Genomic DNA, 14,785 nt, shown 5'->3' on the forward strand with positions numbered 1-14,785 from the left:
AATTCACCCTGAGACCCAGGCATATCATTTTCATTGACTAAGCCATGGAACCAGCCACCTAGAAGTAATTTTCTTGAAATGTGCAAACTCCATTTATGAAGGATCAGTTTTCTCTCTTTTATTTCTGAGGAAAAAAGAAGTAAATTAGCAACTTTAAAGCAGCAATACCAGTTCGAGTTTTCAAAATATTATATTGGGTGAATTGCTTCTTCTTCAGGTACATGGCTAACAGGATGGCCCCACGGGCCACTGTTCTCACCTTGATGCCACCGAGAATGGCCCAGGATGCCATCAACATGCTCAGGTGGCTGGGACGCCACTATTTCCTCAATGCTGCTAAGTGTGGCTCCATATGCTGCCATGCTGCTCCTGTCCCAGAACCTCCTTAGGCGTGTGCGTGCGCATGCATCATATGGGCCCCGCAGCAGGACATGCTGGCCTATTTAAGCAAAGGCTTCACAGCATTACCTCGCTTCAGCAACAGGTCTCCTGCCATGCAGTACATGTTGCCTGCATGTTCCTGTTCTCCTGAATTCCTGAATCCAGCCTTGCCTCGTCCAGCTTTGTTTTCAAGCCCTGCCTCGTCTTCCAAACTTGCCTCAACCAGCTTTGCCTTCTAGCCCTGCATCATCCAGCCTTGTCTTCCAGCCTTGCCTCATCCAGCTTTGCCTTCTAGCCCTGCCTCATCCAGCCTTGTCTTCCAGCCTTGTCTTCTAGCCTTGTCTTCCAGCCTTATCTTCCAGCCTCCCTTGTCCAGCCCACCTTGACCTGTCTGACTTGTCCAGTATCTCCTATGTGTGCTTGTCTACCTTGTCTTGACTCTCCAGATCTTGACCTCTTACCTGGCCATGACCACTTTTGCCTGTCACCTGGACCTGACCACTCTTGCTAGCCGCCTGCCTCAATCTTGGCCTGTCTCTAACTACATTAGTCTGCTGCCTGCCCTGACCCCAGTGTGCCTCTAGATTCTCGTTCTCTTCACTGCCAGCCGCCAGAACCCAAGGGCTCAACCTGCGAAGGAGGTGGCTGGTACAGATGAAGTTCCAGACTGTCCTGCCACAGGATGTATTCGTCAGCTGCAGGTGTGGGCCTCATGTGTTGCAACTGGGAGAAGCGGTGGACCCTTGGGCCGGCCTGGTGAAAGGAGGGTTCCTTCGAACAGACCGGGAGGCAGAATCAAGCTGGGGATCTGGCGGCGGCTTCGCCCTGGAGATCCTAGATCCCCCCAGGAGGAGCCTTGTAGGGATCTGGACCGCTGGGACTTAGGCGGTCTCAAGCAGGAGGATCTGGGAGGACTTCACCCAGGGCCCTGGATCCCCCCAGGAGGGGCCCGTAGGGATCTGGACCCCTGGGACTTACGAGGCTGGAGCAGACGAAGTAAGAAGCAGGTCCAAGGTCAAGGCAGGCGGCGAGCAGGGAGCGTCAGGAGCAAACCGGAGTCAGGAACCAGGAAATCAGCAGAAGAAGGAACAGCTGGAGCAGGAACTGGAACAGGCACAGGAACACCAGGAACCAGGAACCAGCGGGACGGCAACTAGACTCTCAAGAGAGGGACCTTGTTGCAAGGCGAAGTTTCTGAGTCAGACGCCGGCCTATATACTCTGCTGGCATCTGACGTCATCCAGGGGGCTGTCCAGCACTTCCGGGTGCTGGACCTTTAAATGCCCCAATCTCGTGCGCGCACGTTGCAACGCGAGGGGGGCGGAGTTATCGACGGGCTCGGTGGCGTCTCCCACGTGGAGACGCCGCAGCTATGCGGCCTACCAGTCCGGGACCCTGGCGCTCCACTCCGCGGTCCGATGCGGAGGTAAGTGGGCCCGGCCCCGATCGTGGGGGAGGCGGTCGGGGCCGCAACATCATGGGCTCACCCTCGAGGCTGCGACAACTACGCCACAGCACAAAGGGCTCACGCACCTGCTATCCATCACACTTTCTTATTTGCCCTAACATAAATTTATTTCTTATATTTCTTTATATTCTATTGGTATAAAGGGTGTGTCTGAGGTTATTTTTTTCTGTCTGTAGTTATTTTTGTCTTAATGTTTTTTGCTTAACGTTTTTATTATACACTGCTTTGTTGTGACATATAGTCAGGAAAGGTGGTTTATACATTTTTTTAGTTGAACTGACTTTTTAAAAATCAGTATAGACACTAGAGATGTGAATCGGAACCAGAATCGGTTCGGATTTCAGTTCCGATTCACATCTCTAATAGACACATACCCTACTGTCTTATTGGCCCAGCTGTATACTTCCAAGTGGGAATACCAACTAGGGTCAGGCAGGACTGAGAATACTGCAGAGGCCTCTGGGAGGGAGGGAGTCCACAGACTGTTGCACTGTAGTGACACCTTCAAGCCAGCGTAGAGCCTGCTGAAAGAAACCATCATCTGGGCCTCTCCACCAAAGACTATTACTGGAATGGCAGTCTGGGACGGGGGAAGAGGAAAACAAACTGGGGAAAAAAATTCCCAGGAGCTGCACAATGATGGCGCATGACGGCTGGAAGCTAATATTGAACAGCAACGAAAACTGATGGTCAATACAATAATTTCTCCTTTCTTGTGTCCATTCTTCAGTTGTTCAAACTAGATTCATGTTTTATGCACTAGTGTGACGCCTGCTTTGGGTTTTGATGAGGGCATGCACTGCATTCCCTGTTTTATTTAAATCCATAATGGTTTGCCTAGCTAGAATGAAGGAGCGTATATAAAAACCTGAACCATTTCCTATCTACTTAGAAATGTAAAAAAATAATCAAAATAGAGGTTTTCATGATTAATTTGTCAACTAAGGGTCTGATTTACTAAAGCTTTTTCTCCCATTCTATGTCTATGGGAAACATGCTTAGCAAAAGAGACACTAAATTATCCAAAAAGAATCTGTGCTCCCACCATTGCTTTAAATCATACCAGGCACAAAAATCTGGAAGATCTGTTTTAGGGACTGGGTTCTACATTTCCTGATGTGTATTCATATTAAGAGATAGCCAAAATAAAGGGCACTATCTCGTTTCACAAACACCTCCAAGATGCCTTTCCACTTCTAAGCACTACAAATGGGGTCTGATCTGAAGCATCCTCTCCTCCAAAGCCACAGCTTGTAAATCACTAAGAGCCTCCAAAGATGATGGGAGGAATTTTATCTTGAGATCAACTGGTTTTTGGAGAGATCTATAGTAGGGATGGAGAGAACTATTAGATGGGTTTCTCCAATCCCTCAACCCATTGGAGATGGCAGAAAAGAATACTTGAGATTAATTAGGAAGGCAATCTAGTGCTCTCATAAGTGCTCTCTAAGCCATGGAACTGGCTTTATAAGCAGTTTATAAGCTTTATAAGGCAACCCAGTGCTCTCTAAGCCATGGAACTGACTGACTAAACTATAAAGAAACAAAGTCAAATAGTGCAATTACATTGAATTATTCAGCTACCAAAACGCATTCCTACCAAAAGCTTGAGAATCTAAAAAGACACTTTTTTTTTTTTTTGAGTCAGTGGTCTATCAGTAGCTGCAGACAGAAAGATATAAGAAGAGTGCCTCCTGTTTTCAATTCTAGTTAATGTCTATGGAAAGAAAAGCTTTTGCATTACAATAGGAAAAAGAATGCAGGAATTCATTTCTGCTGTGTTCCACCATTGCTCACGAGGTAATGCAGCACAATCACATGGAATTCTCGGATCATAGATGGAAACAGGAAACGTGTGGAGGGAATCTGGAGAGCATGCAGACTCTTTTCTGCTTTTCAAGTCTGCAGAGCTGGGTCAGTGCATCAGGGGGGTGGGGTCTTTTACCCTGGAGCAGCACAGATGCCTTGATGTAGTTAGACATGAGTAAAGAATGTACGCTGAACTTCAGCAAACATTTTCCTTACTCGGGAGCTAAAAAAAGAGTTCACTTCTGATGCAGTCAGCTAATGGTATGCTAATCCATTGGGAGTTTTAAAAAACCACACTAACCAGAAACTGTGCACAGGAAGACATGCTTAGCACACAGAAAACATGATTTATGTGCATAAAACTGTTTTCGGCACATAAATCCTGAGTACCAGATCCCTGCACCCACAAACTCCAGATTCAGACTCATATATTAAAACTAGCACCACAAGCGTTACTCCATCTCTGATCAGAAGCTAAATTTCCAGGGTTAATAAACACATGAGTTAACCCTATACACCTCTCTGCATTGAGGAGTAAATTGCTAATGGCTTGATTAACATGAGATTTGCATGGAAGCATGCTAAGTTGTGCACACAGGCTTCTGATTGCTAAACTCCTTGTTAAAATCAGGAGTAAAGTTATACGTACAGAAATGTGCCATGTGCACACAATCACGTTAACACATGCACACGGCCATGTGCACCTTATTACATTAGCCTAAGGCAGAGTGTCTCAAAGGCAAGGATGAAGGAACATGATTATTTGGGGCATAAAGTTGCCCGTCAAAGGGAAGTGAGAGAACTGGTAAATGTGAATTAGAAAACAATTAAAAGAAATGTTGTTAATCCAGGATTATTATTTGTTATTTTAGTTCTGCTTTTACATTTTCTTTCAACTCTGGCTGCTTGTTTTTAGACTTTATATTCAGGAAAATTTGAAAGTTTTAGGTGTAAGAGAGGGCAATGGGCTGTTTAAAACTGTGATGCAGCAGCAAAGATCTAGAAACCGAAGCTCGAACCAATCCAGCAGGACGGACTAATCCTCTTATTTCAATATGCATATTGCTGCTATTCCACCATGGTTGGTAGTTTCCAAATTCACATTTTTTTTCAATCCTGACAGCGTCCCTTTCAGTTCATACACTGCAAATATCTCACCAAGCCAAAATCACTGAGGAGTGACCTAGGGATTAGAGCTGTGTGCTAAGAACTAGGGTTCAAATCCCACTTCTCCTCCCACGGACACTCCTTGTGACCTTGGGTAAGCCAATTCATCACTCATTGCCTCAGGTACCCACATTCTGGAAGATTTCCAAAGGCCTGTGCGTGCCAAAGCCAGGAGACACGAGCATGTCTCCGGCCAGCACGCGCCACGCAGATTTTAAAAAGTGGCCGCGTACGCATGTATCTCTCGGTACACGCACAAATGCAAAAGACCAAAAAAATGGGCGGGCGTGGGCGGAGTATGGGCGAATCCGTAAGTAAAAATGTGTGCATAAGCAATTACGCGCATAAGCAGGCCGGGGTCCCCCACCATGTAACTTTACTTCTGCCATGGAGGAGGTGTAAGTAAAAAAAACAAAGAAACTAGTCTACTCAGCAGGGTTTCAAGGGTCAGGGCAGGTAGGGTAAAAGAAATGCTAGTTAGCTGGGGGGGGGGGGGGGGTAAGGAAGTCTTATCATTTAACTAGGTGAACTAGGAATAGACTGGAGAAATGGGTATTGCCGAAGGCGCGCGTATCTTACAAAATCCCCCCACTTATGCGGTAGACGCGGAATTTGCATGCACCCATATAAAACTGGGCGCGCATGGTCACGTGTCCTGCCGATTTTATAACGTGCATGCGTGTACGTGCATATGTTATAAAATGGACGCGTCCATTTGCACGTGCCGGCAAACACACGCACACGTGAACCTGCGCACCGGAATAAAAGTTACCATCTTAGACAGTAAGAACAGTCATGGAGGCAGGGACTTACTGTACCTGAATACTTATCACCATTGCAGAGCACTGCTTATATATCCAGTGGTGTACTATTATTATTGTTCAGCCAGGTAAGGCGTCAAAAAATGGTGCAAATTCAACATTTACTAACTAGAGCTCCTGGCACTACTTTTCTGCAAAATATTGGTGATAATCCTGATACATATGATATAGTCAGAAACCAGAATGATTTGAGTAAGTGCATTTGTGCATTCTATACATGTTTTGTTTGACTATAAATCAGTCACTGTCAAGTTACATGAAATGACAAATCTGCCATTGCCTCAGGTATTCACTTAGGGGGTCATTTTCCAAGTGGCTCGCACGCGATAAGGGACGTTTCGCACGCGAAAAGTCCCTTATCGTGTGCGATACCAGGATGGGGGCGGAGTCGGCCCCGGAAGAGGAGGAGTCGGGGGCGTCACCAGGGCCGACTCCGCAAAGACGCCGCGGACGACGAAAAGGTAAGGCCCTTTTCGCGTCCTATTTCGCGCCCAATAGCTACACCTTCTATGGTGGCGCTATTGGGTGCGAAACCGGCAGCGATCGCACCGCAGTGGTGCGATCGCTGCCGGCTAGCGCAGGACCGCCCCCCGTTTCGGCCCCCCGCCCCTCATTACCTAAAGTATCGCAGGCCTGCGATACTTTAGAAAATGAGGCTCTTAGTGCCTTATTTACTAATCATTTTTCCTACAGAATGTATGTATTTTATTTATACATAAACTTGTGTTCCAAAATTTCCATGCATCGTGTTTAGTGCAGATTCCAAATAGATACACGTAATCACATAAAACATAAAAGACACATATTAAAACTTACAAAAACATTAAAAAATGTTATAGCTAAAACTATACAGCAACTGATTTGCTTACCACACTCATGACCCTTATGTGTAAACTTGCAAGAAAAACCATACTTTAATTCCCTTCCTAAACAGTCTGATGCCTGCCTCCATTCTCAACTGCAACAGCAATTCATTCCATAATTTTGGGCCAACACGTGCACGAGCAGTCTGCAAATTATAGGACTTACATACTGGCAATGCTAATAAATTTGTACCCAATGATCTCAATGCTCAGGCTGGCTCATACCAGTGCAGGCTTTTTGTAAGTACACAATGAGTTCCTGAGAGTAGTAGTTTGTGTGTAATAATCATTAAGCAAAATTGGGACCTCCATCTAATTGGCAACCGAGGTAAGGTGCGCAGTACTGGAATTATGTGCTCTTTCTTATTAATGCCACAGAACAGCCCTGCAGCCACATGCTGAATCAGTTGCAATGCACATAACAATGAGAATGTCAAACCTACTAATAAACCGAGCCAGTAATCTAAATTACTGAGTACCTATGTAAGCACAACGGTTTTGAACATCTCTGGACTTATGTAATAACAAAGTGCTCAGCACATTTTAAGCCTATAAAACAATACTTTTACTAAATGCTGAATATGAGACTTCATTGTTAAGTGTGGGTGTAAAATAACTCCAAGATTCCGAACTTGAAATGTCAAGGGTAAAAAAGCACTATTACATTGGAACATTAAAAATTTCTTCTACCAGTGAACGTTTTTGTTTTTGCAACATTTAATAATAACAACTCATTTTTTGTCCCCCAATTTTTTACAGCATCCGTTTGATAAATCTGTAATGTAGGAGGGGCATTGCTCTCTTCACTAGGAATAAGAACATAAGACATGCCATCCTGGGTCAGACCAAGGGTCGATCAAGCTCAGCATCCTGTTCCCAGCAATGGCCAATCCAAGTCACAAGAAGCGAGCAAGTACCCAAACATAAATAGATCTCAAGCTACTACTGCTTATTAATTAATAGCAGTTTATGGATTTTTCCTCTAGGAACTTATCCAAACCTTCTTTAAACCCAGTTACACTAACTGCTGTAACCACATCCTCTGGCAATGAATTCCAAAGCTTAATTATACAATTGTACATCATCCAAATAAATATAAAATTGAACTCCCATTGACTGGATAAACTGTCCTAAGGGGGATAAATATATGTTGAAAAGTGCCGACGAGACAGATGATCCCTGTGGGACTCCTGTAAGGAGAGGTTTCTATTTTGAGCTCCCCATCTGAACCCTTTGATTTCTTTCCATAAGGAAAGAAGTGAACCATTTAAGAACTACTCCATCCAAACACAAACTACATTATCTGGATGTTGAGATTATACGGGACAGGCTATGGAACGCCAAAGCAATATCTAAATGGATCAATACCCCTGTCTGACTTTGATCCAATGGGAGAAAAGCCTTTAATAAATCAGGCTTGTAACTTTTTGGGGGCAGGAACAGCACACCATTGTACAGTGCTGGCTATCTCTAGTAGTGCTATAAAAAAAATGATTACCGTTGTTATCTCTCTTTTATTCACAAAATTTACAGCGGAGTAGCCTAGTGGTTAGAGCAGCAGGCTGTGAAGCAGGGAAGCCAGAGTTCAAATCCTGCTGCTACTCCTTCTTGTGTCGTTGGGCAAGTCACTTAACCTTCTATTGTCTCAGGTATAAATTTAGGATTGTCAGCCCTCTGTGGGCAGGGAAATACCTACAGTTCCTGAATGTAATCTGCTCTGAAGTGCCAGAAAGGTGGACTATAAATAAATAAATAAATAAATACCGTGTACTGGATTAAAGATCTTGCATCAGCCGTTCTGCACATTGTGAAGGAGACCAGACAGCTACAGGTTAGAAAGGACATGCTGAGCTCACCCCTGGTTTTGAAACTGCTGTATCTATGGTTTGTACTCCTGCTGTTCTTAGATAAATTTGAATTACAAATTCATAGATGAAATGGGGTAAAACCTAGGCTGGCCTAGCCTGACCCATAAGACATGGATCTATTTACGACCATGCTCCAAAGTAACACTGCAGTAACACAAGCACTCACTAATTTGAGTACTTATGGTGACTTTTAAGACCTACTTAATAGGGTATAAGAGAAGTAGTGACTTTATATTGTACACAATGTGAAGATACCTGGGTTTTTTTTGTTTGTTTTCTTCAAATGATTAGACCAGGGTTAAGCACTGATACTGATGCCATATTAACGTGAAAAGTACAGCTAACGAAACTCTTTTCATTAGGAAATTCAGTTTATTCATGGTTCAAGCACACACTTACCAATCAGTACATCATGCAAGAAGATTGCTGTCAGCCATTACTATCATAATTATCAGCATGAATCAATTACATGGTAACATATAGCACAAACGTGTTACAACTCAATGACTGCGCCTGCTTCTTGGGCAAACAAACTTTTCTATATCAACTACTCGCTCTCCTCTGCTATTATTTCATTATAGAATTTTACTGCCACTACGATATCTACATTCTGTAGTCCACATTACATTCATCCTCTGTTCCTTATGACTGCTTCTGTTTATTTCAGTTTATACTGAGGTACAATAAGCAACACTGGTCTCATGACAAGACCTAATCAGTAGATATTACAATCAGATATCTCGGATACGCAGCTATAGACCACTAACCTTTCTGCAAATGGAAACACAAATACCAATTCCAAACCCTCATTACTTTCTGTCTCTGCAAAACGGAAGAGGAAAGGATTAACAAAAAAAAAAAAAAAGGCCTACCCAATTCATCTCCTGCTTCCCGATTATTCTAAATCTGTCATTTTTGTCTCTCAACTAAAAATATGGAAAGTGCCCGGCAATGCACTTCAGCTCCAGTACCAGTCTGTCAACCTCGTGATTGTTCTGCTAGCTTGAACATGCTGGTGCCTATTTTTTTTAATTAGTAATCTCGTAACCATGGAAACTAAAGCAACCAGCAGTTGTGAGACCCAAGCCCACAATATGTTGGTGACTTTATCAAACAGTCCTGTTCAATAGATAAATAAACCAGTCATCTGTGAGGGGGCCATGTAAAACAAAGCCTGATGCCTCTGTGATCTATTAATGATCCCAAGTTGCATTCTTTCCAAATTATGAACCTTCCCTAAAGGAAAAGACAGAATGATAGCACAGGTTTGTGTATCATCAAAAACACTCTTTGCCAAATGAAGCATGAATGCTAGACTTTCCATGACACCAGGTATTATTCCAAATTGTTGATAATATCACTTCTAAAGCAATGGGAATTTGCTAGCAAAACACAGTAGAACTAAACAGAACACTCAGTATAATGAAGATACAAAATATCTTCTCAAAGATCTAAAAATTATAATGTATGGATAAGAATCAATGCTATATTTCCTTGACCATTCGGCAGTCATTTAAGTTACTGTTGGAATCCTGTTATCTTCATATGTTGGGTCAACGGTCAACATTACTGATAATCTAGTTAAACCTGATACTCCCCATAGCAGGGTAGAAACGTTCCTTGTGTTTTACATTTCCAGAACAACCTTGGGCTATTGTGTCAGAGTCGGTGCAGACCTAGCACAGGAGATTAAGCAAACTAATTAACCCTAAGGATTTGCTAACTTTCCATCTCTCCACAGCAGCCAAATCGCCTTAAATATACCTTCCCTCTTGTGTGGTCAAACGCAATCAGGTGTTCCTTCCAACCATGTCTAGAAAAAAAAAAACAATCAAAGAGAGACTAATGGCCTGATTTAATAAAGTTTTTCTCCCATTCTATTTCTATGGAAAAATGTTTAGTAAACGAGGCCCTAAGTTTTAATGGGCGCTCATATCTGACAGACGTTAAAAGGGTTTTCAAATCCATGTGTTCTAAAGATGTGCACCTTATTCTTGTGTGTCAGAAAAATCAATCACTTGCAATTCAGCAGTATGTGGATAACGCTCATGCAGTCTCCGATGGGTACCCTAAACACAAGCCCCTGCCAAATAATGCAGGAGTTTGGGCAGACTATCACTAGCTAGTACTCTGCCCTAAATGCATCTAACTTGTACCAGATATCAGGTCACCTCAGTCTTATATGCTGCCTAGTTAAGGGATTGCAATGCACCGTCACCAGCTTACCTGTATCTCACGGGTTTCAATGTCAGGATCAAAGAGAAAACATGCAACATTGACCAACAATTTCAAACTGCAGCACATGCTCACTCACTTCTTGTTTTGGATTTGAACAACTGAATATTCATTTAAGTTTATTACCCACAATCGTAAAACCTTGTAGGATTCTCCTCTTTAGTAAAACAAAAGAAAAGAAAAAAAAAGAAAGAAATAGAAGGAACAAACAACTTTTTTTCTTTTTAAAAGCAAAGAAAATTAAATAGGCAAAACAAGTATTCTTTAGCTCTCTCTCAAATACCTCCCGTTCCTGAAACCTATGCATTATTTTATGAGTAGCATTCCTTACAGTGCTTGTACAATACACCACTAGCAGACGAGATCCTATCAGTTCACATACCCAAGTGAAACAGCATTTTCCCAGAGCGGCCTGGCTCAAGCCACACACTGACAGCCCGAGCTGACTCGCTGTCCGTACCTCAAGGATGCACACGCAGCGGAAGGTGGATCCTTCACAAACATCAGCCCACGCTCGATAAAGAGGCTGAAATCACAGATTTTTACATCAGACCTGCAACTAAGGAGCTGGTACTGCGATCGAGCCAAAGATAGCCACAAGGATGCATTTACTTACATGAAGACTCGGTGCCAAACATGGCTGGCCCCAGAAGCTGGTACTGAGGGGTGGTGGGGGGGGAAGCCAAGAGGAAGACAGATGAGATTGGGGGGGGGGGGGGGGGGCCTGCTACACAGCAGGGGTCATCAGGCTAGTCCATGCACTCCAAGCTCTTCTGCTGCCAGGTCCTGGTTTGACAACGGTTCAAGCTTTCTCCCTGCCACCGAAGGAAAGATCTTGTTCAGAAGGGTTGGGGGGGGGGGGGGGAAATACACCCCACTCCTGCGCTGCTATTTTAAATCCAATAAGAGAAGGGAAAGCCAGTGTGTCCCTTCTGCGATGCAGTGAGGCAGAAATAGGTAGCAGAAACCAGATACCGCAATCCACAGCCCCCTGCTCCCGGTAAGACAATAGCTGGGCTTATGCATACAGCGGCTGACGTCAGGACACTGCAAAGAGCGACTGCTGCTCGGCCGCGAGCGAGCCTCGGCGCGGGCTTGAATGGAGGCGAAGCCATTCAAACGGCGAGCTCTTTGTCAGGCATCGCCGCAGACAAAAGAGCCCGACCTATATTTTCCCCTCCCCTGGCCAACGAAAAAGCGAAGGGAAGAAGACGCGGCGCGGAATGAAAATAACCTTGGAAAGAATTTGCAGCGAATGTTTTGGTTTGGCTTAAAAAAAAAAAAAAAAAGAAAGAAAGAAAACCCAACCCCCAAATCGTCATGCCTAAAGCTTCGCTCGTTGTACGGGATGCATGAGGTGAAACTGAAGTAAAGAATGAAAACATTTTATTCTTTAAAAAAAGGCATGGACTTGTGTCTACATGTTCTCTCGAGTCAAGGGAGTGGCGCAAGCTTTAATTGTCTGACTGGAAGCTTTTTTTTTTTTTTTGTTCCCAGTACTTTGGGTTGAGGCAGCAGCAGGCACGGCCACTGCTAAGAACAAAATGCGCGCCAGAATGCGAAAAAAAAAAACAAACAATAAATCACACAAACGGAATGAAAACACAGGAATAAACAAACATAGTCATTTCATGCATAAGCAAAAAAAAAAATCCCTCTAACTCTTGGAGGGGTTTTTTTGTTTTGGGTTTTTTTTATATTTCTTTAATTCCATGTCCAACCGAAAGCCGTTTGTGTCCTAGCAGCACCTAAAGAAGTTACCTCTGCCAGGTTGAGAAAACAAAGCATTTTCTTGCTAATTAAAAAAAAAGGCCATCGAAGACAGATAAGTCCAGATGAGTCACACTCCAGTGCAAACAAAGAGCCGGCTACTGTAGTCCAGGACCTGCAGGGTACCGGCGCTAGTCAGGCCCCTCCGTTGGTCTAACTCTTATACCTCCTTTTATTCCTGCTACATATTAATTCTGGTAGTTTGATGGGGAGCACGTGCACCTGCTATGGGCACGCCCCCTACTTTTAACACTCTTCTCCCTTACTTTATTGTATTTCATACGATTTTTAGAAATGTATTATGCTTGGAGATGTGAACCGCTCGGTGTCCCATTGGGAACGAGCGTTACATATCTTGAAACATAGAAACAGAAATGGCTTCATGAGGTTTCCCATATTATCAGGCTGAACTCTGTATGGAGTGATGAGCCGGGGGGGGGGGGGGGGGGGGGACGACGACTCTGTAATTCTCTGTACGGTGGCGCTCTGACTCATAATTATAGCAGTGGCCAAAAAGAAGGAGCATTCAAAAACCATAAACAATATGTTCTCAGAAGCGCACTAAAATGAGAACAAAAATGGGCATTGTACTGATTCCGCTTGCTTTTACTGCCAAGAGAATTATTTAAAATGTTTTGCCTTGCACTACTGCTGTAAACAAAAATAAAGTAATCCAAGCTATCAGTGAAGCAGGAAGCTGCTCAGTTGTAAGGGTTCACCTTTCAGACTGACCAGCAAAAGAAAAAGGGTGTGCTAGGATCAGGGATTCAAACCATTACATGTTTTGGTTTGGATCCAGTTCAGGCTCAGCTTTGACTGAAGTTGCTCCAGTTTGTTGCTGGTCCAGGCCAATAAAGGTTAAGTAACCAGTTCCAGTTCACATAAGAAAAATTAAATATGATACCTTAGAACACAGGTGCTCAAACCAGTTCTTGGTGCCTCCCCCCACCCCAGACAGCTGGGTTTTCAGGATATTTCTAATAAATATGCATGCAATTTATTTGTATGCATTCCCTGCAGCGTATGCAGATATTTTTCACGCATATTCATTAGGATTATCCTAAAAAACCTATTGGCTGAGGTGGGGGCCACGGACCGGCTTAAGCACCCATGCCTTAAAACAGGGGGAGGTAGCTCCGGTCCTAGAGTGCTACCACCAGGACTGGTTTTCAGGACATCCACAGTGAATATGCATCAGATATACTATATTTGCATACAGTGGATGCAGTGAATGCAAATATTCCTCAGGAAAGGAGTTATTACCCTTGCCTTATCATTTGCAAAGTGGGATGGAGCAAGCTAATAGATCTAAATCTGTTACAACTAGTGTCAGCCACAAGTAGTGTGAAGCTTGCATGGAATAAAAGAATACATGTTTTGAAATACTTAATAATACATTTAGTTGTACAACCAAAGCAACCCCGGGACGATTCTAACATTAGGTAGGGTGAGGCAGTCGCCTCAGGCAGCAAAATTTTGGGGTGGCAAAAAGTGCCCCCCAAAGCACTCCTGCAGTGGCCGCCTTATCTTGACATGAACCTCCTTGTTCTCACCCAAAAGAGGAAGATGTGTCACAAGGGCCTGGCCAGGTGGGGAAAAAGAGGTGCAATCGCTGCAGCCAGAAGGAGTAGGAGCAGCGCAAGCGTGCATGGCCAGAAAAAAGGGAAAGGTCCAGTGTCAGCCCATGCTCCAGGAAGAAAGGAGGAGTCCCATTGGCTGTGTGGGCTGAAAGTGGATGCTGCTGCCATTTGTGCGTTCCGGAGGGGGGGAGAAGAGTGAGTGAGAATGTGGGTGCTGGCAGTTAGTGCTATTTTGGTGTGGGAGGTTTACGATATTGTAACCGTAATTCAGTTTTACTTATGGCTTTTTGAGGGCAAAACCCACACTCAATGCACTTTCCAATAGGCCTAATACCAATTGTGTTCCAAGTATCTTTTATGCAGGGATTTCTGGTTGCACCACAGCAGTGCATTTAAAAATAATATACATATTGTGATTATAGTCAGAAGACTATACTTTCAATGTCCTTTTCAGGTAAAAAAAAGGGGGGAGGACTGTAGCACACGGCTGTAAGGTTTGCCTAGAACCGCCTAATACCTGTGCACTGGCCTCGAGAGAGTGTATCACACAGGCCCCCACCATTCTTCCATCTCCCACTTCTCCAGAGGCAAATGCTGGGGAAAGGATAAAGTGCAGGCCGTAGGGTTTCTGGGAAGTGGCTGGGTTGCCAGCTTTCTGGAACAAGTATCACTGACACTCTGCTGCCACTCTTCAGGGAACTCTGACCCCTGCTTTCTCCCTTCCTCAGCATTTCAAATCACCAAAAGGGCCAGACTCCAAGGGGACCCCCTTCTCTTTGGCCCTCTCAATGATTTGATCTGTGCCCATGCTTTGGGCAGGGGA

General features: G+C 44.1%; 1 protein-coding gene across 7 annotated transcripts in view; it reads right to left on the bottom strand.

Moving 5' to 3' along the window:
• The window catches only part of ST7 (suppression of tumorigenicity 7), a 342,169-nt gene that overhangs the window by 243,624 nt on the left and 83,760 nt on the right, over window positions 1-14,785 (bottom strand). Inside the window, exons 1-2 of one of the 7 annotated variants that reach the window (XM_029614964.1) lie at window positions 11,229-11,867; window positions 10,995-11,138 (exon numbers count right to left, since the gene is read on the bottom strand). The exons of 5 other annotated variants lie outside the window; for them this stretch is intronic. In XM_029614964.1, coding sequence (XP_029470824.1) covers window positions 10,995-11,010 — 16 coding nt within the window. In that variant the 5' untranslated portion in view covers window positions 11,011-11,138; window positions 11,229-11,867. Of the gene's footprint in view, window positions 1-10,994; window positions 11,139-11,228; window positions 11,868-14,785 lie in introns of those variants that run through there. One more of the 7 variants, XM_029614963.1, reaches the window with a different exon arrangement.

The sequence above is a fragment of the Rhinatrema bivittatum genome, chromosome 9, assembly GCF_901001135.1.
Source record: "Rhinatrema bivittatum chromosome 9, aRhiBiv1.1, whole genome shotgun sequence".
In the NCBI taxonomy this organism is placed as follows: Eukaryota; Metazoa; Chordata; class Amphibia; order Gymnophiona; family Rhinatrematidae; genus Rhinatrema; species Rhinatrema bivittatum.